At 48.0% G+C, this 26,883-nt stretch overlaps 1 protein-coding gene across 1 annotated transcript in view; it reads left to right on the forward strand.

The window, feature by feature from the left end:
- The window catches only part of LOC120018601 (protocadherin-16-like), a 125,781-nt gene that overhangs the window by 77,076 nt on the left and 21,822 nt on the right, over positions 1-26,883 (forward strand). The window contains exons 12-23 of the mRNA XM_038961807.1: positions 1,018-1,206; positions 7,410-7,641; positions 8,502-8,729; positions 12,148-12,767; positions 15,511-15,654; positions 15,853-16,129; positions 17,139-17,326; positions 17,485-17,581; positions 17,804-17,961; positions 21,803-22,288; positions 22,853-23,216; positions 26,384-26,623. Of these exons, the coding sequence (XP_038817735.1) occupies positions 1,018-1,206; positions 7,410-7,641; positions 8,502-8,729; positions 12,148-12,767; positions 15,511-15,654; positions 15,853-16,129; positions 17,139-17,326; positions 17,485-17,581; positions 17,804-17,961; positions 21,803-22,288; positions 22,853-23,216; positions 26,384-26,623 (3,223 nt within the window). The remainder of the gene's footprint in view (positions 1-1,017; positions 1,207-7,409; positions 7,642-8,501; positions 8,730-12,147; positions 12,768-15,510; positions 15,655-15,852; positions 16,130-17,138; positions 17,327-17,484; positions 17,582-17,803; positions 17,962-21,802; positions 22,289-22,852; positions 23,217-26,383; positions 26,624-26,883) is intronic.

Below are 26,883 nucleotides of genomic sequence, written 5' to 3' on the forward strand. Positions count from 1 at the left end.
CTGTACTGTTACTGTCCTGTCCTGTACTGTTACTGTCCTGTCCTGTCCTGTCCTGTACTGTTACTGTCCTGTACTGTTACTGTTACTGTTACTGTCCTGTACTGTTACTGTCCTGTACTGTTACTGTCATGTACTTTACTGTTACTGTCCTTTCCTGTACTGTTACTGTCCTGTCCTGTACTGTTACTGTCCTGTACTGTTACTGTCATGTCCTGTACTGTTACTGTCCTGTACTGTTACTGTCCTGTCCTGTACTGTTACTGTCCTGTACTGTTACTGTCCTGTCCTGTACTGTTACTGTCCTGTACTGTTACTGCCCTGTCCTGTACTGTTACTTTGCTTTATTGTGTTTGTTCTCGTTCATACTAGTGGTACTATCCAAAAGGATCCTACAGGGTATATACTCAAATACATTGGTCTCGAAAAGGTCATTTTCCAAGGACAAATTGTGTGCTTTCTTCAGCTGTCCAAAAGTAGTTTATGGTAGTGGAATAATTGCATTTTTTTAAGTCAACATCCAGTGTCCTCCAAAAGTTGCAGAATATTTCCTTATCTGTCTAGTTCCTATTTGAATATTTCCTTATCTGTCTAGCTCCTGGCTGAATATTTCCTTATCTGTCTAGTTCCTATTTGAATATTTCCTTATCTGTCTAGCTCCTGGCTGAATATTTCCTTATCTGTCTAGCTCCTGGCTGAATATTTCCTTATCTGTCTAGCTCCTGGCTGAATATTTCCTTATCTGTCTAGCTCCTGGCTGAATATTTCCTTATCTGTCTAGTTCCTATTTGAATATTTCCTTATCTGTCTAGCTCCTGGCTGAATATTTCCTTATCTGTCTAGTTCCTGGCTGAATATTTCCTTATCTGTCTAGCTCCTGGCTGAATATTTCCTTATCTGTCTAGCTCCTACTGTAGGTGTGTTCTTGTGTCTTCCTCTCTGTAGGTGTAACAGTGAAAGTTCCCCTTAAGACAAACTGTCTAACCCATAAATCCTCTTCTTTTATCTCCCTCTTTCCAGGTGACAGCGACAGACGCGGACGGCGGCTCCTTCGGCTCCATCAGTTACTCTCTGGGGTCAGGCATAAACAGTGCTGTCCCCTCCCAGTTCTCTGTAGGGAAGGAGACAGGACAGATCTGTACCAACGTTGCTCTGGACAGGGACCAGGGACCAACCAGCTACGACTTTACTGTCACCGCCGTGGACGGGGTGAGTCTCCTACTGTATCTCTCCTTCCCTCTGCACTCTTCCCTCTATTTACCCTCCACTATCGATCTCTCCCTCCACCTTCCTCAACCTCTCCCTAACAAGTCCAGCAGTGGACGGGGTGAGTCTATTGTCTCCTCTAACTCTCCTCCTTTCTTCTCCCTCCCTCCACATCTCTCCACCCATCTCTCTCTCTACACCAACTCCTTAGCTATCTCTCCATCCTCCTCTCTCTCTACACCAACTCCTTAGCTATCTCTCCACCCGCCTCTCTCTCTAGACCAACTCCTTAGCTATCTCTCCATCCTCCTCTCTCTCTACACCAACTCCTTAGCTATCTCTCCACCCTCCTCTCTCTCTACACCAACTCCTTAGCTATCTCTCCACCCTCCTCTCTCTCTTGACCAACTCCTTAGCTATCTCTCCACCCTCCTCTCTCTCTAGACCAACTCCTTAGCTATCTCTCCACCCTCCTCTCTCTCTTGACCAACTCCTTAGCTATCTCTCCACCCTCCTCTCTCTCTAGACCAACTCCTTAGCTATCTCTCCACCCTCCTCTCTCGCTCTAGACCAACTCCTTAGCTATCTCTCCATCCTCCTCTCTCTCTAGACCAACTCCTTAGCTATCTCTCCACCCTCCTCTCTCTCTAGACCAACTCCTTAGCTATCTCTCCATCCTCCTCTCTCTCTACACCAACTCCTTAGCTATCTCTCCACCCTCCCCTCTCTCTAGACCAACTCCTTAGCTATCTCTCCACCCTCCTCTCTCTCTAGACCAACTCCTTAGCTATCTCTCCACCCTCCTCTCTCTCTAGACCAACTCCTTAGCTATCTCTCCACCCTCCTCTCTCTCTAGACCAACTCCTTAGCTATCTCTCCACCCTCCTCTCTCTCTAGACCAACTCCTTAGCTATCTCTCCACCCTCCTCTCTCTCTAGACCAACTCCTTAGCTATCTCTCCATCCTCCTCTCTCTCTAGACCAACTCCTTAGCTATCTCTCCACCCTCCTCTCTCTCTAGACCAACTCCTTAGCTATCTCTCCATCCTCCTCTCTCTCTAGACCAACTCCTTAGCTATCTCTCCATCCTCCTCTCTCTCTAGACCAACTCCTTAGCTATCTCTCCATCCTCCTCTCTCTCTAGACCAACTCCTTAGCTATCTCTCCATCCTCCTCTCTCTCTAGACCAACTCCTTAGCTATCTCTCCATCCTCCTCTCTCTCTAGACCAACTCCTTAGCTATCTCTCCACCCTCCTCTCTCTCTAGACCAACTCCTTAGCTATCTCTCCATCCTCCTCTCTCTCTAGACCAACTCCTTAGCTATCTCTCCATCCTCCTCTCTCTCTAGACCAACTCCTTAGCTATCTCTCCATCCTCCTCTCTCTCTAGACCAACTCCTTAGCTATCTCTCCACCCTCCTCTCTCTCTCTAGACCAACTCCTTAGCTATCTCTCCACCCTCCTCTCTCTCTAGACCAACTCCTTAGCTATCTCTCCACCCTCCTCTCTCTCTAGACCAACTCCTTAGCTATCTCTCCATCCTCCTCTCTCTCTAGACCAACTCCTTAGCTATCTCTCCATCCTCCTCTCTCTCTAGACCAACTCCTTAGCTATCTCTCCACCCTCCTCTCTCTCTAGACCAACTCCTTAGCTATCTCTCCATCCTCCTCTCTCTCTAGACCAACTCCTTAGCTATCTCTCCATCCTCCTCTCTCTCTAGACCAACTCTTTAGCTATCTCTCCACCCTCCTCTCTCTCTAGACCAACTCCTTAGCTATCTCTCCATCCTCCTCTCTCTCTAGACCAACTCCTTAGCTATCTCTCCATCCTCCTCTCTCTCTACACCAACTCCTTAGCTATCTCTCCACCCTCCTCTCTCGCTCTAGACCAACTCCTTAGCTATCTCTCCACCCTCCTCTCTCTCTAGACCAACTCCTTAGCTATCTCTCCATCCTCCTCTCTCTCTAGACCAACTCCTTAGCTATCTCTCCATCCTCCTCTCTCTCTAGACCAACTCCTTAGCTATCTCTCCATCCTCCTCTCTCTCTAGACCAACTCCTTAGCTATCTCTCCATCCTCCTCTCTCTCTAGACCAACTCCTTAGCTATCTATCCATCCTCTCTCTCTAGACCAACTCCTTAGCTATCTCTCCATCCTCTCTCTCTAGACCAACTCCTTAGCTATCTCTCCATCCTCCTCTCTCTCTAGACCAACTCCTTAGCTATCTCTCCATCCTCCTCTCTCTCTAGACCAACTCCTTAGCTATCTCTCCATCCGCCTCTCTCTCTAGACCAACTCCTTAGCTATCTCTCCATCCTCTCTCTCTAGACCAACTCCTTAGCTATCTCTCCATCCTCCTCTCTCTCTAGACCAACTCCTTAGCTATCTCTCCATCCTCCTCTCTCTCTAGACCAACTCCTTAGCTATCTCTCCATCCTCCTCTCTCTCTAGACCAACTCCTTAGCTATCTCTCCATCCTCTCTCTCTAGACCAACTCTTTAGCTATCTCTCCATCCTCCTCTCTCTCTAGACCAACTCCTTAGCTATCTCTCCATCCTCCTCTCTCTCTAGACCAACTCCTTAGCTATCTCTCCATCCTCTCTCTCTAGACCAACTCCTTAGCTATCTCTCCACCCTCCTCTCTCTCTAGACCAACTCCTTAGCTATCTCTCCACCCTCCTCTCTCTCTAGACCAACTCCTTAGCTATCTCTCCATCCTCCTCTCTCTCTAGACCAACTCCTTAGCTATCTCTCCACCCTCCTCTCTCTCTAGACCAACTCCTTAGCTATCTCTCCACCCTCCTCTCTCTCTAGACCAACTCCTTAGCTATCTCTCCAACCTCCTCTCTCTCTAGACCAACTCCTTAGCTATCTCTCCACCCTCCTCTCTCTCTAGACCAACTCCTTAGCTATCTCTCCATCCTCTCTCTCTAGACCAACTCCTTAGCTATCTCTCCATCCTCTCTCTCTAGACCAACTCCTTAGCTATCTCTCCACCCTCCTCTCTCTCTAGACCAACTCCTTAGCTATCTCTCCATCCTCTCTCTCTAGACCAACTCCTTAGCTATCTCTCCACCCTCCTCTCTCTCTAGACCAACTCCTTAGCTATCTCTCCATCCTCTCTCTCTAGACCAACTCCTTAGCTATCTCTCCATCCTCTCTCTCTAGACCAACTCCTTAGCTATCTCTCCATCCTCTCTCTCTAGACCAACTCCTTAGCTATCTCTCCATCCTCTCTCTCTAGACCAACTCCTTAGCTATCTCTCCACCCTCCTCTCTCTCTAGACCAACTCCTTAGCTATCTCTCCATCCTCTCTCTCTAGACCAACTCCTTAGCTATCTCTCCATCCTCCTCTCTCTCTAGACCAACTCCTTAGCTATCTCTCCACCCTCCTCTCTCTCTAGACCAACTCCTTAGCTATCTCTCCATCCTCCTCCAATGACTACATCCCAAATGGCACCGTATTCCCTACATAGTCAATTCCCTTTGACCAGAGCCCTATGGAATAGAGTGCCATTTGGCACATAGTCTAATATCTCCCTGTGAGCACATTAAACCCCTGACAGTGATCTCTTAAAGCAGTGTTTATCACAGTGTTTTCCACAGCAGGGCTAAAAGAAGAAAAACTCCAGCACCCTGGTAATATTGATGCTTCCAACAATTGAATGGATCTTTTTAACCGACATTTCACAGCAGGGTTCACAGCAGACATATAGCTAGCAGAACCCTGGCTATTAGACGCAGCTATAGAGCCAGAGCCAGGATAGCTAGTAGAGAGGGGAGCAGCTCCCCAGCCAGGCAGAGCAGAACACAGCAGAGCAGAAAGTATTTCATTAGTGCAGACAAATAAAATAGTCTTTCTGGCAGGGCTGTGCTGTGAATGACTCTCCCTGGTAGGGCTGTGCTGTGAATGACTCTTTCTGGCAGGGCTGTGCTGTGAATGACTCTCCCTGGTAGGGCTGTGCTGTGAATGACTCTCCCTGGTAGGGCTGTGCTGTGAATGACTCTCCCTGGTAGGGCTGTGCTGTGAATGACTCTCTCTGGTAGGGTTGTGCTGTGAATGACTCTCCCTGGTAGGGTTGTGCTGTGAATGACTCTCTCTTGTAGGGTTGTGCTGTGAATGACTCTCCCTGGTAGGGTTGTGCTGTGAATGACTCTCCCTGGTAGGGCTGTACTGTGAATGACTCTCTCTGGTAGGGCTGTACTGTGAATGACTCTCCCTGGTAGGGCTGTGCTGTGAATGACTCTCCCTGGTAGGGCTGTGCTGTGAATGACTCTCTCTGGTAGGGTTGTGCTGTGAATGACTCTCCCTGGTAGGGTTGTGCTGTGAATGACTCTCTCTGGTAGGGTTGTGCTGTGAATGACTCTCTCTGGTAGGGCTGTACTGTGAATGACTCTCTCTGGTAGGGCTGTACTGTGAATGACTCTCCCTGGTAGGGTTGTGCTGTGAATGACTCTCCCTGGTAGGGCTGTGCTGTGAATGACTCTCCCTGGTAGGGCTGTGCTGTGAATGACTCTCTCTGGTAGGGTTGTGCTGTGAATGACTCTCTCTGGTAGGGTTGTGCTGTGAATGACTCTCCCTGGTAGGGTTGTGCTGTGAATGACTCTCTCTGGTAGGGTTGTACTGTGAATGACTCTCCCTGGTAGGGCTGTACTGTGAATGACTCTCCCTGGTAGGGCTGTGCTATGAATGACTCTCACTGGTAGGGCTGTGCTGTGAATGACTCTCCCTGGCAGGGCTGTGCTGTGAATGAGTTTCCCTGATAGGACTATGCTGTGAATGAGTTTCCCTGGCAGGACTATGCTGTGAATGAGTTTCCCTAGCAGGACTGTGCTGTGAATGAGTTTCCCTGATAGGACTATGCTGTATCGGCACACGCCAAATCCTACTTGAAAGTAAAAGGGTAGAAATGGAAGGAAATCACTGCAGTCATGGTAAAATAATCAGAGAAGAGAGGGAGAGAGAGACAGACAGAGAGAGGGGATAGAGAAAGAGAGAGAGAGAGAGACAGAGAGAGGTTATAGAGAAAGAGAGAGAGACAGACAGAGAGAGGGGGTAGAGAAAGAGAGAGAGACAGACAGAGAGAGGGGGTAGAGAAAGAGAGAGAGAGAGAGAGAGAGAGAGAGAGAGAGAGAGAGAGAGAGAGAGAGAGAGAGAAAAGCCTCCAACGTCAGGCAGGCAGGCAGGCAGGCAGACAGACAGATAGACAGACACAGACAGAAACGCAGAGAGACACAATCAGACACGCAGTCAGACAGACAGGAACGCAGACAGACAGACAGACAGACAGACAGACAGACAGACAGACAGACAGACAGACAGACAGACAGACAGACAGACAGACAGGCAGACAGGCAGGCAGGCAGGCAGGCAGGCAGACAGACAGACAGACAGAAACGCAGACAGACACAATCAGACACGCAGTCAGACAGACAGACAACGCAGGCAGGCAGTAAGTCAGACACAGACAGACATGCAGACAGTGAGGCAGACAGACATACAGTCAGGCAGTTAGGCAGGTAGACAGGCAAGCAGATGGACAGATAGACAGACAGGCATGCAAGGAGACAGGCAGGCAGCAGTAATATTTAATAAGTTGGACCGCTGCTCCCTCCTCCTCCCTCTCACTAGTCCGGCCAAATGAAAAGCTCTGTATGCTGTTCAGAACAAGCCGCCAGGGAAACAGAGCTCTATGCTCTGTGGCGGCGGTAGCGAGCCCTCTCACCCCACACAGAACCTGACAGATTGCTGTTTCCCTGGGGAAGCTATCAATCCGTATCCCTCCACCAACCTGCCAGGACTAGATTCTAGAGTCTGACGTTTTTAACAGGGTTCCTGCTGATTTTAACCTGCTCTATTAATGTGGTCTAACTCTTTTTTTCTTTTTTTCTACCACTTTGTCCTGCTGATATTCAACAGCATGTGAAGTCTAGTAGAACAGAGGGCTTTTTGTCCTTAGAAGTGGTGCAAACCCAACACCTAACTCACTTCAGCTGGGCTTTGATATAAAGGGGGAAAGGTGCTCAGCTTAACTGAGGCACATTGAAATCAAAAACATTCCTACCCCAGGACACTGTGGTGACCTTTCCAGAAAATTCACCAACATCAACAAACCAACACAGAATGGCACTGACACATCTAACACATTCCAATGAGCGTTGTCTTTTAGATTCATTGATAGATTTTCCTTTCTGTTTCCCTGCAGGGCGGTCTGAATTCCATGGCCTATGTCAGGGTTGACCTGCTGGACATCAACGACAACAGACCAGTCTTCTACCCTGTGAGCTACGCCGTCAGCCTCAGCTCCCAGAGTGCACCTGGCACTTCTGTCGTCAAGGTTACGGCCCTTGACCCCGACACTGGGGAGAACGGGAGGGTCACGTACCAAACCGTCCCCAGGGGCAACTCCCCCTTCTTCACCCTCAACAAAGACACAGGTTGGTGTTTTTACTGTAATACAGCTTTAACTATGAACAAAAATCAACAGGTTGGTGTTTTACTGTAATACAGCTTTAATTATGAACAAAAATAAACAGGTTGGTGTTTTTACTGTAATACAGCTTTAACTATGAACAAAAATAAACAGGTTGGCGTTTTACTGTAATACAGCTTTAACTATGAACAAAAATAAACAGGTTGGCGTTTTACTGTAATACAGCTTTAACTATGAACAAAAATAAACAGGTTGGCATTTTACTGTAATACAGCTTTAACTATGAACAAAAATAAACAGGTTGGCGTTTTACTGTAATACAGCTTTAACTATGAACAAAATTTAACAGGTTGGCGTTTTACTGTAATACAGCTTTAACTATGAACAAAAATAAACAGGTTGGTGCTTTTTTTGTATTTTAGTATTTTTTTTTACTTTACCCTTTTTTCCCCTCAATTTCATAGTAGTTTGGTGGTTACAGTAGTTACAGTCTTGTCTCATCGTTGCAACTCCCGTACCTACTCGGGAGAGGCGAAGGTCAAGAGCCGTGCGTCCTCAGAAACACAATCCAACCAAGCCGCACTGCTTCTTGACACAATGCCCACTTAACCCGGAAGCCAGCAGCACCAATGTGTCGGAGGAAACACCGTACACCTGGCGACCGCGTCAGCGTGCACTGCGCCCGGCCCGCCACAGGAGTTGCTAGTGCGCGATGGGACAAGGACATCCCTGCTGGCCAAACACTCCCCTAACCCGGACGACGTTGTGTGTACAGTATGTGTGTGTCCGTCCTCATGTCTCTGTGTGTGTACTTTGAGCTGTGTCTGACCTTGACCACTGTGTTTTGTGTCCTTCCTCCACCAGGTGTGATCTCCCTGTCCCGGTCGCTGCACGGCAAGGCCAACACGGTGATCCCCATGGTGGTTTCAGCCCAGGACGGAGGGGGTCTGGCAGCACTGGTCAACGCCCGGGTCAACATCAGTGTGGTGGCAGGCCTGGTGGCGCCCCCTGTGTTCGAACACAGCCAGTACAGCTTCACTGTGTCTGAAGACGTACTGCGAGGGACTGAGGTTGGCATCGTAAAGGCCATCGGTAAGAACGGTGGGTGTGACTTGGAATTGGAACTTATGATTGGTTAAGGACTGCTAACATCTGTTTAAAAGCATGCGTGTGTGTGGGGGGGGTGTATGTGTGTGTGTGGGGGGGTGTATGTGTGTGTGTTTGGGGGGGTATGTGTGTGTGTTTGGGGGGGTATGTGTGTGTGGGGGGGGGGGGGGTGTATGTGTGTGTGTGTGTGGGGGGGTGTATGTGTGTGTGTGTGTGGGGGGGAGTATGTGTGTGTGTGTGGGGGGGTGTATGTGTGTGTGTTTGGGGGGGGGGTATGTGTGTGTGTGGTGGGGAGTATGTGTGTGTGTGTGTGTGGGGGGGGGGGGTGTGTGTGGGGGGGGTATGTGTGTGTGAGGGGGTATTTGTGTGTGGGGGGGGGGGGGGTGTGGGGGGTGTGTGTGTGTGGGGGGTATTTGTGTGTGGGGGGGGTATGTGTGTGTGGGGGGGTATGTGTGTGGTGTGTGTGTGTGTGTGTAGGGGTGTATGTGTGTGTGGGGGGTGTGTGTGTGGGGGGGTATGTGTATGGGGGGTGGGGGGTGGGGTATGTGTGTGGGGGGGGGGGGGGGTGTATGTGCTGAAAGTACTCACTGGGGTGATCTGTGCTCCCTGTACCAATTGTTCACATAGGCAGCCAGCCACTGTACACACCTTGTTTAGAAATCACATTAATCACAAATTCCATCCCAGCACATTGTTTTTATAATCATTACTTTGGATATTTAGTGCTCTGTCATAGTGTAAAAGACTTGACTAATGACTGAGGGGGAGTATATTGTAACTGAAGTGGTCTCTGCCTGGTCTGGTCCTGGTCTCCTCATCTGCAGTGGCTCTGGATCTTGTCAACTCGCTTCAAAAGATACAAATAAACTCCCACACACAATTGCATCTGTATTCACTGTCACGAACCGGCTCGAAGTTCGTAACAAAAAGGGAGACAACGTGGAGATAAGGAATAACAAAATATATTTATTAACTAAAGTAAACTATATACAATTAACAATGGTGTGTGTAGTCAGTAATGTAAGGGAGTGGTTGCGTGCATAAATGTGCTAATGAGGGGTGTTGAAATAAACAAAACAGCCACAACCAAAATCTATCAGTGTGTCTGCATGGAGAGCGTCTCCCCAATGAATGGGGAAGAGGCCAGGTGTATCCCATTTCGCTGACGATCCTCCCGGCTCCGCCCACCGACATCCTATTAAGGAAAACAAGAGCAAAGAGAAAGAATTCGGCAGACAGAGTGGGAGGATCGTCACCCCCATAAAACCAGGGACCAACAAGGACCCCGGAACACCATACCAGTCACACAAACAAATTGACCCAGCCTCTGAGTCCCAAATTGACGAGGGGGTACATGTTCACACTTCCACTTGCCCCAGCCAACCTCATCCTCCCCAGACCTCAGCAACCTTTGTTGTGTTCAGCGATCTTCAACAGCTGCTCTTTAGTACATAATTATAACAGTTCCTCTGATGGAAAGCGAATGAACTCGTCTACATTAGATGTCATAGTCAGAAGTAAATAATAAAAAATAATCTTGCTCTTCCCCTCTGCTGAGCAGACCAGACCGGACCACAAGATAAATGACAATCACACTGGGCACCACAGGAGAGAGATGAGATATAAATGGAGCTTCCCCAAAACCTACAGTAACTCAACCCTAGTCTTCGTGCAGATTTGCGGTGGGTAATTACGCACTGTAGCCTGCTGGCAAGGAAATGTACCACCTAGCACGCTGGCAGATTCCCCAAGCCACGGATGTGCCCCCGAGACAACTGCTCAGTCCAGACACCACACAAAAATAACAAAATAACCATGCCCAACGTATTCCAAAGTGAATCACGTCGCTAAGCCTAACAGGGGAAAAAGAAAGGCTTTAGCTCCAGGTAGCAAGTGTCCCTACCCTACCCAAATCTCCCACTGAGGTACACAGCCGACTGTACTCACCTCAGACCGATGTCCCAACAGCGAGTAGAGCAAGAGTCTCCAGCCTGGGCAGGGGCCTGGAAACTAACCAATGTACTCTCTCCAACGCAGCACACAACCAACTATCCACTGCAGTGGCAAGTTTACCAAACAAACAAAAGAACCAGTACTGGACAACAAACATTACAACTCAAACAAGCTGTAACAAAAGATGCAAACAAAGCACCTACAGAGTTTAACATTAACTCCATGTTTTCTCCCAAACACAACACCTTCAACATCCCAGACGAGCCTCCACTTGTCACGAACCGGCTCGAAGTTCGTAACAAAAAGGGAGACAACGTGGAGATAAGGAATAACAAAATATATTTATTAACTAAAGTAAACTATATACAATTAACAATGGTGTGTGTAGTCAGTAATGTAAGGGAGTGGTTGCGTGCATAAATGTGCTAATGAGGGGTGTTGAAATAAACAAAACAGCCACAACCAAAATCTATCAGTGTGTCTGCATGGAGAGAGTCTCCCCAATGAATGGGGAAGAGGCCAGGTGTGTCCCATTTCGCTGACGACCCTCCCGGCTCCGCCCACCGACATCCTATTAAGGAAAACAAGAGCAAAGAGAAAGAATTCGGCAGACAGAGTGGGAGGATCGTCACATCACACACATGCACTAACTCACGCACACACCCACACAGATATACACTCATACACATACATTCATGCTACTATACACACACATCACAACTGCTACTACCAGACTCTTATTATGATTGCTAAATACTGCACAAATTAAACACTTGCCCCCCAATCCCTCCTTCTGCAATACACGTGTAGCTATTGGACTATAAATTGTGCTTTCCCACATTATACTTTTATTATAATTTTTTTAAACCCCTTTTTCTCCCCAATTTCGTGGTATCCAATTGGTAGTTACAGTCTTGTCTCATCGTTGCAACTCCCGTACGGACTCGGGAGAGGCGAAGGTCGAGTGCTGTGCGTCCTCCGAAACACAACCCAGCCAAGCCGCACTGCTTCTTGACACAATGCCCACTTAACCCGGAAGCCAGCCACACCAATGTGTCGGAGGAAACACCGTACACCTGGCGACCGTGTCAGCGTACACTGCGCCCGGCCCGCCACAGGAGTCGCTAGTGCGCGATGGGACAAGGACATCCCTGCCGGCCAAACCCTCACCTAATCCAAACAAAGCTGGGCCAATTGTGCACCGCCCCATGGGTCTCCCGGTCGCGCCCGGCTGTGACAGAGCCTGGACTTAAACCCAGAATCTCTGGTGGCACAGCTAGCACTGCGATGCAGTGCCTTAGACCACAGCAGCACTCAGGAGGTGTTGTTGCATTGTTGAGAAGGAACCTGCAAGTAAGCATTTCGTTGGACAGTGTATACCATGTGTATCCTGTACATACAGGATAATAATAATATATTTAACTTGAAACTTCCCCTGTCTGTTCCCCAGGCGTCCCCAGTAAGGACATTCTGTACAGCATCTCCTCTGGAGACCCTGCTGGCTACTTCACCGTGGACCCAGAGAGCGGAGCCCTGCGGACCAGCCTTCCCCTGGACCACGAGGCCCAGCCTTCTCTAACCCTGGAGCTCCAGGCTCGTAGCGGCAGCCCCCCTGCCTTCGGTCAGACCCACGTTCACATCACAATCCAGGACATCAACGACAACACTCCTGTCTTCCTGCCCTCCTCTTCTGAGTCTCTCCTCCTCCCGGAGCACACAGAGATGGGTACCATGGTCTACCGCGTCCAGGCCCAAGACCGGGACTCCGGTATCAATGGCCAGGTGACCTTTGACCTTTCCTCCACCGCGACCTCAAGCGGAGGTCAAAGAACCTTTTCCATGGAGCGCAGCACGGGGGAGATCCGGCTGGTTGGCGAGCTGTCGTACGACGTAACGCCGCGCTATGACCTGACGGTGACAGCTAAAGATGGTGGCGCTCCCCAGCTGAGCTCTACCATGATGCTTGTGGTGCACGTCCAGGCGGAGAACGACCACGGTCCCGTGTTCGACACCCTGACCTATCGCGTGGAGCTGAGGGAGAACACGCCGCTCAGCACACGCTTCCTACAGGTATGTTCAGTAGATTGTTTAACTAACTGTCAACAACATTTCAACTAACTATTCCTAACCGTAACCCCAGCAAGCTGTTATGTATCAACAGAGTTGCAGTCGATAGGTTGTTGATAGTCTGAGTATCTGTAGATCGTCTACCGGGGACTATCCAAATAATGTGCAAACCTTTATCGTCACCAAGAGGAAAACTGTCTTGGAAACAATTCTGCTGTATATAAGAAAAGGATATTGAGGGCAGGTATCCCAGACCCTGACTATAGTAATCCTATTCTGGAATAGAAACATTTACAATTTCCATTGAAATAGTTTTGTTGTCCAAAATAGGCTTCATCTGTATCCGGGAAACCGTACCAATATCAAATCAAATTTATATATCAAATCAGATTTATTTATATATCCCTTCTTACATCAGCTGATATCTCAAAGTGCTGTACAGAAACCCAGCCTAAAACCCCAAACAGCAAGCAATACAGGTGTAGAAGCACGGTGGCTAGTAAAAACTCCCTAGAAAGGCCAAAACCTAGGAAGAAACCTAGAGAGGAACCAAGCTATGAGGGGTGGCCAGTCCTCTTCTGGCTGTGCCGGGTGGAGATTATAACAGAACATGGCCAAGATGTTCATATGTTCATAAATGACCAGCATGGTCAAATAATAATAATCACAGTAGTTGTCGAGGGTGCAACAAGTCAGCACCTCAGGAGTAAATGTCAGTTGGCTTTTCATAGCCGATCATTGAGAGTATCTCTACTGCTCCTGCTGTCGCTAGAGAGTTGAAAACAGCAGGTCTGGGACAGGTAGCACGTCTGGTGAACAGGTCAGGGTTCCATAGCCGCAGGCAGAACAGTTGAAACTGGAGCAGCAGCACGGCCAGGTGGACTGGGGACAGCAAGGAGTCGTCATGCCAGGTAGTCCTGAGGCATGGTCCTAGGGCCCAGGTCCTCCGAGAGAGAGAAAGAAAGGAAGAGAGAAAGAGAGAATTAGAGAGAGCATACTTAAATTCACACAGGACACCGGATAAGACAGTAGAAATACTCCAGAAATAACAGACTGACCCTAGCCCCCCGACACATAAACTACTGCAGCATAAATACTGGAGGCTGAGACAGGAGGGGTCAGGAGACACTGTGGCCCCATCCGATGATACCCCCGGACAGGGCCAAACAGGCAGGATATAACCCCACCCACTTTGCCAAAGCACAGCCCCCACACCACTAGAGGGATAACTTTAACCACCAACTTACCATCCTGAGACAAGGCCGAGTATAGCCCACAAAGATCTCCGCCACGGCACAACCCAAGGGGGGACGCCAACCCAGAAAGGAAGACCACGTCAGTGACTCGACCCACTCAAGTGATGCACCCCTCCTAGGGACGGCATGGAAGAGCACCAGTAAGCCAGTGACTCAGCCCCTGTAATAGGGTTAGAGGCAGAGAATCCCAGTGGAGAGAGGGGAACCGGCCAGGCAGAGACAGCAAGGGCGGTCCGTTGCTCCAGAGCCTTTCCGTTCACCTTCACAGTCCTGGGCCAGACTACACTCAATCATATGACCTACTGAAGAGATGAGTCTTCAGTAAAGACTTAAAGGTTGAGATCGAGTCTGCGTCTCTCACATGGGTAGGCAGACCATTACATAAAAATGGAGCTCTATAGGAGAAAGCCCTCCTCCAGCTGTTTGCTTAGAAATTCTAGGGACAATTAGGAGGCCTGCGTCTTGTGACCGTAGCGTACGTGTAGGTATGTACGGCAGGACCAAATCGGAAAGATAGATAGGAGCAAGCCCATGTAATGCTTTGTAGGTTAGCAGTAAAACCTTGAAATCAGCCCTTGCCTTAACAGGAAGCCAGTGTAGGGAGGCTAGCACTGGAGTAATATGATCAAATTGTTTGGTTCTAGTCAGGATTCTAGCAGCTGTATTTAGCACTAACTGAAGTTTATTTAGTGCTTTATCCGGGTAGCCGGAAAGTAGAGCATTGCAGTAGTCTAACCTAGAAGTAACAAAAGCATGGATGAATTTTTCTGCATCATTGTTGTGCAGAAAGTTTCTGATTTTTGCAATGTTATGTAGATGGAAAAAAGCTGTCGTTGAAACAGTGTTGATATGTTCGTCAAAAGAGAGATCAGGGTCCAGAGTAATGCCGAGGTCCTTCACAGTTTTATTTGAGACGACTGTACAACCATCAAGATTAATTTTTAGATTCAACAGAAGATCTCTTTGTTTCTTGGGACCTAAAACAAGCATCTCTGTTTTGTCCGAGTTTAAAAGTAGAAAGTTTGCAGCCATCCACTTCCTTATGTCTGAAACACAAGCTTCTAGCGAGGGCAATTTTGGGGCTTCACCATGTTTCATTGAAATGTGCAGCTGTGTGTCAACCGCATAGCAGTGAAAGTTAACATTATGTTTTCGAATGACATCCCCAGGAGGTAAAATATATAGTGAAAACAATAGTGGTCCTAAAACGGAACCTTGAGGAACACCGAAAATTACAGTTGATTTGTCAGAGGACAAACCATTCCCAGAGACAAACTTATGTCTTTCCGACAGATAAGATCTAAACCAATATCTGCTACACTTCATGTATACTGTTCATCTACAGGTTGAAAGGGGAACAGTGTCTTGGACATATTTTGCTGTATATAACAATAGACATAATATCTCACATATCAAACAGAACAGTTAGTTCTCTGATGTTTTGGCTGTATATGTATTTCTGATTAAGAGCTTAATTCATCCATCTACAGGTGCGAGCTCTGAGCCGGGACACCGCGGGTTCAGGGTCCTCCTCTCCACTGGCATTCCACCTGAGACCTGACGGAGACGCAGCAGGGTTTGGCATCGCAGTAGACAGCGGCTGGCTGTTTGTGAAGAGCGCCCTGGACAGAGAGGTGAAGGACATGTGACAGGAAGATATATAAACCTTTCCAGACCCGCACACTGAATGCTCCTTTAAGCCACTTTGATTGACATCGATCATGTAGATCTCATTCATGTTGATTAGATCTCTTTAGAGACCTGAAAACATCTGACTAACTTTCATTTATAATGTAATGTCCCTTTGATGTGCGTCCATGACCTTTGCCCAGGTGAAGGACATGTACATGTTGATGGTTCTGGCCACGGCGGGCCACGGGCAGCTGAAGAAGACGGGCAGTGCCACGGTGAGGGTGTCGGTGACCGATGAGAATGACAACTCTCCCCGTCTGATCCAGGCGAGGGCTTTCCTGGCCGTGAGAGAGAACCTTCCGGCGGGTTCAGGGTTCGGACGGGTGTTGGCTACGGACCGCGACACGGGCCTCAACGGCAGGCTCAGTTACAGACTCCTACACCCAGACAGACACTTCCAGATCAACTCACACACAGGTAGTTCAAAGACTGGTTAATGAATGGAATAAAAAAAGATACACTGAGTGTACAAAACATTAAGAACACCTTCCTAATATTGAGTTACACACCTCCTTTCCCCCCTTTTGCCCTCAGAACAGCCTCAATTCGTCGGGGCATGGACTCTACAAGGTATCGAAAGTGTTCCACAGGGATGCTGGCCCATGTTGACTCCAATGCGTCCCACTGTTGTGTCAAGTTGGGTGGATGTCCTTTGGGTGGTGGACTATTCTTGATACACACGGGAAACTGTTGAGCATGAAAAACCCAGCAGCGCTGCAGTTCTTGATAAAAACCGGTGCGCCTGGCACCTACAACCATACCCCATTCAATGGCACTTTGTCTTGCTCATTCACCCTCTGAATGGCACACATACACAATCCATGTTTCAATTATCTCAAGGCTTAACAATCCTTCTTTAACCTGCCTCCTCCCCTTCATCTACACTGATTGAAGTGGATTTAACAAGTGACATCAATAAGGGATCATAGCTTTCACCTGATCACCTGGTCAATCTATGTCATGGAAGAGCAGGTGTTCCTAATGTTTTGTACACTCAGTGTTTAACACCTTTATATTTACCACAGGCACTTCAGATGTGGCATTCAGAATCTCCTACTGCAGACCCCTGGCTTGTACCTGGCCTGTCTGTTCTCTGTGATAGTAAATCAGGTTATCTGCAGTGTTGAGTGTCCTGCTGGGCCCTAATTGGCCTGCTGTGACTGTGGGACTGTGTGTAGCTGCTCGCCAGGGGCTGATCATTCTAACCTCCACTGCAGCTGTTCAGGTTCCTGCCATGCCTTTGTGTGTGTATGTGTGCGTGTGTGTATGTTTGTGGGTGCGTGTGTGCATGTGTGTGTGTGTGTTTGTGTGTGATCAAAGACTACTGTCTCTCCCTTTAATTTCTCATCATTACTCCTCTCCTTCCTATCTCTCTCTCTCTCTCTGTCCCTCCTCCATCCCTGTGTCCTCTCCCTCTCTCCCTCAGGTGAGATCAGTACCCGTGTAGGTCTGGACAGGGAGCAGCAGAGTAGTTACCAGGTGTTGTTGGTGGTTCAGGATGGAGGTACTCCCCCACGCAGCGCTACAGGGACAGCCTTTATCACCATCCTGGATGAGAACGACAACACTCCCTCCTTCAGACACAGCCAGCCTGGCAGAGGACTGACCATGCAGGTAATACTGAGGCTGCCTCTCAAATGGCCCCCTATTCTATATATTATACATTACTTTTGACTAGGGCCCTTAGAGGATGGGATCTTACATGATATCTTAGTGGTCAGCGTTGAGAAGAAAACAAAGTCACCGTTTTATCTTATGATTTCCTTCTGTAGGTGATGGAGGGTCAGGCGTCAGGTCTACTGCTGGGGAAAGTACAGGCCAATGACCCTGATGAGGGAGAGAACGGCACTGTGTACTACTCCATGTCAGGTGAGAGAGGGATGGAAGGAGGGAGAGAGAGGGAGGGATTGTGTGTGAGTTATTGATTGAAGATTTAAAAAAATGTATGCTATTTTCTGCCGTTGAGTGATTATGTGAGGAATGCATTGTTTTCTTCTGGCATTGTTTCCAAAAAGACTCTGTAACAATTTATAGCTGCACTTCTCGCTCACTCTTTCTCTCTCTTTTTCTCCCTCCCTCCCTCCTCTACAGGCCCCAGAGCAGAGCGTTTCTCTCTGAACCCTACTACAGGTGAACTGCGTTCCTCCTCTCCTCTGAGTCGCTCTGACAGAGCTGAGTACAGCTTCACTGTGACCGCCACTGACCGAGGCCAGCCATCTCACAGCGCTACCTGTACACTACACATACAGGTAAGACCCCTACCTCCTAACCCCTACCCCCTACCTCCTTCCCTCTTACAGCGCTACCTGTACACTACACATACAGATGAGAGCCCTGCCTCAGATTGCTATCTCCTATGTCATATACCCTATCTCCTATCCCCTTCCACCTTCCTTCTCACTGATCTAGCTGTATCCTAATAATAAAGGTCAGAAAACTACTAGATCAACACCTATCTATCAAATATCCCACATTAAACTAAAGTATCGAGAAAAGTACTAAGTCAAACTTCCTCTTGATGTCTGGCTCCTCACAACAATGTTGTTCCAAATAGACATGTCAGGCTGAGTTCTGACAACCTTCCCTCCCTCCTTTCTCCTCCTCTGTGACTTTTTAAAAGGGGAATTTCTCTTTGAGTAAAAGATGGAAAACTAGGTATGAATCAAGTGCTCCCATCTGGCCCATGATGATCACCAGCTGTGATTGCTCTGATCAAGGCCATACTGAATGACTTCAACACTTTTAATACAGTAGCCCCGCTTCAATACAACACCACCTGGGATGTGCACCCACATAAAATACACCATTCAAGTTAATTTAATTAATATTTAATGTACAACTAAATAGTGACCGGCCAGGCCAGCACAATGGAAGGAACTCTGTAGCTGTAAATCCAATGTGCATCCCAAATGACACCCTATTCCCTGTATGGTGCACTTCTTTCGACCAGTGCCCTATGTAGGGAATGGGTGCCATTTGGAACGCATACCCAGAATCTTTAAGGTTCCAGGAAAATAGAAGGGTCTTGTAATGGCTGCAGTAAAACAGCTTCTCTGGGTTACTTTTTTCAAAAAATGTTTCCTTCCCTCATTTCTCCTGTTCTTCTGACGTAAGAATGTGAGTAATAATTAGTGTGTAATAGGATTAAACAGGGTTGTGTTGTTCTTGTCTGTTGACGCGTTTCTATCACGTCATCATTTCAGACCCTCACACCGTCCAAGACAAGTACAGCAGTAGGGAAAGGATATGATCTCACTAATTCTAACGCTTGGTGACGCTCAATTTGCCGCCTAATGTGGAGTTAATTCACACTTTGTCATATTATGTTTCATAAAGAGCATGGGCTGTTTAGTGACTGCCAACATAGTGGTGCTGTATAGTGTAACTGGTTTATCGAGGTATTGTAGGCTGTAATGAATTAAGCATCAACAAGGATTTGTTGAGAAGAAAAATGGATAAGCGCACAAAAATATTTTATTTTCCTTCCTCTCTCTCTCTCTCTCTCTCTCTCTCTCTCTCTCTCTCTCTCTCTCTCTCTCTCTCTCTCTCTCTCTCTCTCTCTCTCTCTCTCTCTCTCTCTCTCTCTCTCTCTCTCTCTCTCTCTCTCTCTCTCTCTCTCTCTCTCTCTCTCTCTCTCTCTCTCTCTCTCTCTCTCTCTCTCTCTCTCTCTCTCTCTCTCTCTCTCTCTCTCTCTCTCTCTCTCTCTCTCTCTCTCTCTCTCTCTCTCTCTGATATTTAAACCCTGTGACTCCATCCCCTGCTTAGAGCTGAACTGAAAAACAGGATTATTAGAACAATGTGTCATATGTGTAACTTCTGGTGCCTGTTTCCATACAAAGGGAGCGATGCGTCAAAGCCGCGGTCTTTCATGTTCTTCTGATTGGTCATCAAGGGAGGTGTAAAAACTCAGTACTGTAGACGACCGAGTCCTGCCTGCTGCAGCGAGATCTGAAAGATCACTAAAATGTCCTTTTCTGATTATTATTACTTGTATCCTTTATTATTTTTCCTGGCAGTGACATGCCTATCTGTTTAAATGTGATTAGCGCTAGCAGTTTGTAAAAAAAACTCTTCAAACGATCAGTTTCTTTTATTCCTAATGAGGAAATAGAGTGGGTTGGTTGAAATCTGTTTCTGGTTCACAGCGTCCCGTTTAATATTTGGATTCTTTAGCGTTGTATTGGAAAATGTAGCTCCAACTGCCACTAGGCATGTATAATGGTCATTATTAGGCACATACAGTGCATTCAGAAAGTATTCAGACCCCTTGAATTTTTCCACTTTGTTACGTTACAGCCTTATTCTAAAATAAATTAAATCATTTTTTTACCTCACCAATTTACACATAATGACAAAGCAAAACAGGTTTTTAGAAATGTTTGCAAAAATACCTTATTTATATAAGAATTCAGACCCTTTGCTATGAGACTCGAAATTGAGCTCAGATGCATCCTGATTCCATTGATCATCCTTGAGATGTTTCTACAACTTGATTGGAGTCCACCTGTGGTAAATTCAATTGATTGGACATGATTTGGAAAGGCACACACCTGTCTATATGAGGTCCCACAGTTGACAGCTCCGAGACAGGATTGTGTCGAGGCACAGATCTGGGGAAGGATACCAAAAAATGTCTGCAGCATTGAAGGTCCCCAAGAACACAGTGGCCTCAATCATTCTTAAATGGAAGAAGTTTGGAACCAAGACTCAAGACTCTTCCTAGAGTTGGCCGCCCGGGCCAAACTGAGCAATCGTGGGAGAAGGGCCTTAGTCAAGGAGGTGACCAAGAACCCGATGTTCACTCTGACAGAGCTCCAGAGTTCCTCTGTGGAGATAGGAGAACCTACAGAAGGACAACCATCTCTGAAGCAGTCCACCAATCAGGCCTTTATGGTAGAGTAGCCAGACGGAAGCCACTCCTCAGTAAAAGGCACATGACAGCCCGCTTGGAGTTTGCCAAAAGTCACCTAAAGGACTCTCAGACCATGAGAAACAAGATTCTCTGCTCTGATGAAACCCAAGATTGAACTCCTTGGCCTGAATGCCAGCACGTCTGGAGGAAACCTGGCACCATCCCTACGGTGAAGCATGGTGGTGGCAGCATCATGCTGTGGGGATGTTTTTCAGCAGCAAGGACTTGGAGACTAGTCAGCATCGAGGGAAAGATGAACGGAGCAAAGTACACAAAGATCTTTGATGAAAATCTGCCTCAGAGCGCTTAGGACCCCAGACTGGGGTGAAGGTTCACCTTCCAACAGGACAACGACCCTAAGCACACAGTTAAGACAACGCAGGTGTGGCACTGGGACAAGTCTCTGAATGTCCTTGAGTGGCCCATCCAAATATCTCTGGGAAGACCTGAAAATAGCTGTGCAGTGACGCTCCCCATCCAACATGACAGAGCTTGAGAGGATCTGCAGAGAAGAATGGGATAAACTCCCCAAATTCAGGTGTGCCAAGCTTGTAGCATCATACCCAAGAAGAATCAAGGCTGTAATCGCTGCCAAATGTGCTTCAACAAAGTACTGAGTAAAGGGTGTGAATACTTACAGTATGTAAAAGTGATATTTCAGTTTTATTTTATTTCTAAATTTGCAAAAAAATCTAAAAACCTGTTTTTTCTTTGCCATTATGGGTTATTGTGTGTAGATTGATGAGGGGGATTTTTTTTTTTAAATCAATTTTATATTAAGGCTGTAACGTAACAAAATGTGGAAAAAGTGAAGGGGTCTGAATACTTTCCGAATGCCCTGTAGCATGAGTCTGCTGCCTGTTGATATTCAGCTATCTTGCTAAATGGATTATCATTAACTGTCAGGATATTCATAGTTGCTAATAATGTCCCTCAACAGTTAATAGATTGTTTGGAGATCCCAGTTATAAGAAACATTGATTAGCTAGCTACTAATTTCGTCCTCCAGCCAGCTCTCACAAGTGACCCTGGTGATGAAGTTAGCGAGCTACAAACTTTTAACACCAATATATTGATGATATACAGTATGCTAACCATATCCCTATCTGTCTGACCGTAGGTCCTGAGTGGTGTATTGAGGATATATGCTTACCAAATTCCAATCTCTCTGTCCACAGGTCCAGAGTGCGAGCAGAGCTCCTTCCAAAGACAACTCCCTCTCCATGTCCTTCAACTCCGTCGAGGAGGCCAAACCAGGCTCTATGATTGGCTCTGTGAGGTCACATGATGGCTTTGAGCTCCCTGAGGCTGGTCAGGTGACCTACACGGTGGTGGGCGGGTCAGACCGAGACGGAACGTTCATGGTGGACCGTCAGACAGGTGACGTGTACCTGGCGAGGGAGCTGGATTACGAGCGCTCCGCCCGCTACACACTACAGATAGAGGTGGACGACTTCTCCATGACGTTACCCAGCAGCCACCTGGTGCAGCTGGACATCGAGGTGGAGGACAGCAACGACCATGGACCCCGCTTCCCGGAGGACCCCGTTACCGTGGTGATACCTGAGAACATGGAGCCTGGGGCGTCCATCTACACCTTCCAGGCCTCGGACCAGGACGGATCAGGGCCCAACAGCCTGCTGACCTACTCCATCCTGCACCAGGTAGGGTTAGGAGTAGTGATGCACCGATATTACATTTTTGGCCGATACCGATATCCAATATTTTCATTGCCAAAAAAAAAACGATACTGATAACCGATATTTAAAATTTTAGTGGCCTTTTAAGCGTTCTAGTACAGTTAAATAGTTAATACACACACATGGACGCAGCTGTCTAAGGCATCTCATCTCAGTGCAAGAGGCATCACTACAGTCCCTGGTTCGAATCCAGGCTGTATCACATCCGGGAGTCCCATAGGGCGTCATTGTAAATAAGAATTTGTTCTTAATTGACTTTCCTAGTTAAATAAAGGTTACACACACACACACACACACCACACTGACAACAAGTTATTTTGTTGGCATTTTCGTATGTCCCCATTACCAGTAAAACATAATAAAAATCTATTTCTTTCACTTACTTGCTGTGTTGTTTCGTTCATTTGTTCAGTCTCAACTAGGATTTCATCATACATGTCAAGCAGTGAAGTTTCAGCTCTGTCTGTCCGTGGCCTCTCTTCCTCGGTGCGCACTGTCACTGTGTCCGTTTCCATTACTATGTTCCAGTACCCTGACCTCACTGACCTCCTGGCCCTTGACCCTTCCACTGGTGTCCTGACCCTGGCGCAGGAACTGGACCATGAGGTCACTTCCTCCCTTATCCTGGTCGTCCAGGCAACAGACTCCGCCCTGAACGCCAGCCAACGGCACTGGGGCTCGGTGACGGTGAGGGTGTTTGTGACAGATGAGAATGACAACGCTCCAGTGTTCAGCTCGCCATCCGCGGTTAGCGTCATGGAGGACCAGCCTGTGGGCTTCGTGGTTCTCTACGTCGTGGCGCGAGATGCCGACCAGGGGGAGAACGGACGGGTCAGCTACTTCATCGAGACTGGCAACGCTGGAGGGACATTCAGCCTCAACCCTAATACTGGTGGGTCATTTAAACAACTCCTAGTGTAATGGAAGTGGTTTGGAAGCTCAAAGAAAAGGTAACCTAGTCTGAGACCTGAAGACTTTTGTTAGCTCCCCAATCGAATGCCTAAGCTTTAGCTCAGCTGGATACCACAGCCTTGTGGCACACAGACAACCGGGTTAAAACCTGGTCGGTAACACTGGCATACATTATTGTTTTCTCACCAGAACAATCATGTAGTTACCATCTGTGCTGTAAACACATGGTGTGATGTCAGAAGGCCATTGGTACCACATTCCCAGCTTCCATGTGGTTGGGTCTGTGAGAGAGTCTCATACGTTTCAACCTATAATCAGGCCCCAGCAAATTTAAAACAGTATAAACAGGGACGTGTGAAGAGATGTCGTGTGAGAGACGAATCAGAGTTAATGAAGTTACCCCGGTACATTGGGTAGGCCTGTCTACCTGAGCGCTAAGCTCTACCACCACCAACACTGCTGTAACAAATAACACCGCTGTAAGTAACGATCTAGCTATCTGGCCTCAGTTTAACAACTTTTTCCACAGCAGAAGGCCGCAACGGGGAGAGGCTGGCAGTAAACCCACACTGCTAGACACGCAACGGGCAGGGCTGCCGTGCTGTGCTGAGATTACACACACACACACACCAGGCCTGCCGTGCAGTGCTGAGATTACACACACACACACACACACACCAGGCCTGCCGTGCAGTGCTGAGATTAGGGCTTCCCTCTCCTTCTCATTACCTGGCCCTGGGAGCAGAGGAGGAGAGAGGGCACAGCACTGACTCATTTCAGATTCATGCTTTAATGAGCCGCAACAGTCAAAGAGAGAGTGAGGCGGGAGGAGAAGGAGGGAGGAGGGGGTGTTGGTTCTGTTTTAAGTTGTTGGGTTTGTTGTTTTCTCTCTGGATCTCCGTACGCGCTGAGATAACTAGCCCCTGAGCCTTTAGTATGGTCAGAGTTAGTGGCTGGAATAGTTTCAGCCACTGTGACTCCTCAGTGATCCCATCCTAAGCCTGGTCACTAACAGCACATGGGTAGGAGGAGGGGAGAGAGAGAGAGAGAGAGGGAGAGAGGGAGAGAAAAAGAGAGAGAGAGAGAAACATGGAAAACCTATTTTGGATGTTTCCAATTTCAGTCTGTTTGGCTTACGTATATGCATGGTTGTATTATAGTAGAGCAGTCACAGTTCTGAAGACTGGGGTGAACTAAGGTAAAGATGTTTCCTTGCTCTCCTTTTTTTTTCTCATGTTAGACACTCTATTAGTTCCTTCTATTAATCAAATGAGTCTAGGGAACAGCGTCGTCTTACACAAGTTGATGAAAAAGAACAATGAAAAACTTTCAGGGGCGGATTCTCAGACCTAGATCAAGCCATCTATAAGGACAAAAAAATCATCCCATATAGAAAACTCAACACACGTAGTTTGATTTAATATTTCCATTGGGCACAGAGGGGGAAAGAGCCCCTAATAGTGTTAGGAGACACCCATCCTCCACCCAGAAGGATCCAAGGTTACCATGATCTGTAGTAGGCTTCTCCTACACAGCTCCCTGTAGTGCTGGTGTATTGAGAATATAACCAAAACAGCATGTGTAGAGATGGGACCGTTTCTCCTGTCATCGTAGACCCTGGCCTGGGCCGCTTGGCAGGACAGGAGCAGATCAGGTGGTCAGAGGATTAACTCATGATATTAACTGTCATTATACTGTCTAACTACCTGCATGGCTGGAACCAGTTTAAGATGGGCACCACACACACACCCATGCCTGCACGCACACACACATATACACACATATATATACACACACACACACATATATATATACTGAAACCATATTAAGATGGCCGCCCTCTCTCTGTGACACACCTGATAGATCTTGACAGCTTCCTGTTTTTATCCCCTCGGCCGACCATGGGGTTCCTTGGTTCCTGATTGGTGGGGGAGGGGTGGAGCCGGGGTCAACGTGTCTCACACACCACAGGAAAGCCCAAAAGACCAAACGGCAAATAGTGTGTGCGTGTAGGTGTTATCAAAGTCTCAAAAGAGGGACTGAGTAACACACACATGCAGTTGTAATCGCTCCTTTAATGGTTCCCAGCAGTCTGAGAGTTTTTTTGTGTGTGTTTTGTTTCTGCCTAGGCTTTCATGGGAATAGATCCACACACACACAGATGACTGGGTGGACAGGGTGGACAGGTGGACAGGTGGACTGGGTGGACAGAATGGGTGGGTGAACAGGGTGGACAGGGTGGGTGGGTGTGTGTAAGTAAGTAAAGCTCTTGGCAAGGAGCAACGCTTGGCCTGCGACGGAGAGGGAGGAATGACTGGTGAAAGATGAAGCAAGCAGAGAAGTGAAGCTAGCAGGGAAAGCTGAACCTAGCAGAGTTGTGAAGCTTGCAGTGAAATTTTAAGCTCGCAGTGAAAGTTGAAGGTAGCGGAGTGTTGAAGCTAGCAGTAAAAGTTGAAGCTAGCAGAGAAGTGAAGCTAGCAGTAGAAGTTGAAGCTAGCGAAGTTGTGCTGGACAGAGAGCATGGGGACCTTTTAAAGGGTGTGACTACACACTAGGTAGGGAGAGGGACTAGCTGAGTCTGTGTCCCAAATAGCACCCTGCATCCCAGCTAAGTTCACTACTTTTGACCAGACTTTAACCCCTCTCCTCTCCTCCACCCCAGACTCCCTCTCTAACCCCTCTCCTCCACCCCCAGGCTCCCTCTCTAATCCCTCTCCTCCACCCCCAGGCTCCCTCTCTAACCCCTCCCCTCTCCACCCCCAGGATCCCTCTCTAACCCCTCTCCTCCACCCCAGACTCCCTCTTTAACCCCTCTCCTCTCCTCCACTCCAGACTCCCTCTTTAACCCCTCTCCACCACCCCCAGGCTCTCTCTCTAACCCCTCTCCTCCACCCCAGGCTCCCTCTCTAACCCCTCTCCTCTCCTCCACCCCCAGGCTCCCTCTAACCTCTCTCCTCTCCTCCACCCCCAGGCTCCCTCTCTAACCCCTCTCCTCCACCCCCAGGCTCCCTTTCTAACCCCTCTCCTCTCCTCCACCCCAGGCTCCCTCTCTAACCCCTCTCCTCTCCTCCACCCCAGACTCCCTCTCTAACCCCTCTCCTCTCCTCCACCTCAGGCTCCCTCTCTAACCCCTCTCCTCTCCTCCAGGTTCTCTCTCTATCCTGAAGCCCATCAACCGGGAGGATCAGGACCTGTTGAACCTGACCATCGTAGCCCAGGACCACGGGGTACCAGCGCTCTCATCCAGCCAGCTGCTGTCTGTCCAGGTCATCGACGTGAACGACGAGGTGCCCTGGTTCCAGGAGAACCAGTACCAAGCCCAGATTACAGAGAACCAGCCCGCAGGAACCACTGTTCTGGTGGTGTCGGCCTCCGACCTGGACCAAGGTGAGAGTGGCTTGAGCTCAGTAGGCTAACACAGGAGATCCCGTCGTTACAGACATAGTATAGCAAGCACCTAAGACTGCATTACCTTCATCATATACTATATGTTATGGTGGCTTACTTTATGACATAGTAATATACAAAGGACACATGATGACGCGCAGTTTTTCTACATATTTGCTGTCCTGTTTCTTAAAAAAAAATAGATCTCAGTGTCAGCCAGCAGAGTCTCTTGTTCTAAGTGTTGATCCTCCATGTGTTCA

The sequence above is a fragment of the Salvelinus namaycush genome, chromosome 23 (assembly GCF_016432855.1).
Source record: "Salvelinus namaycush isolate Seneca chromosome 23, SaNama_1.0, whole genome shotgun sequence".
NCBI classification, from domain to species: domain Eukaryota; kingdom Metazoa; phylum Chordata; class Actinopteri; order Salmoniformes; family Salmonidae; genus Salvelinus; species Salvelinus namaycush.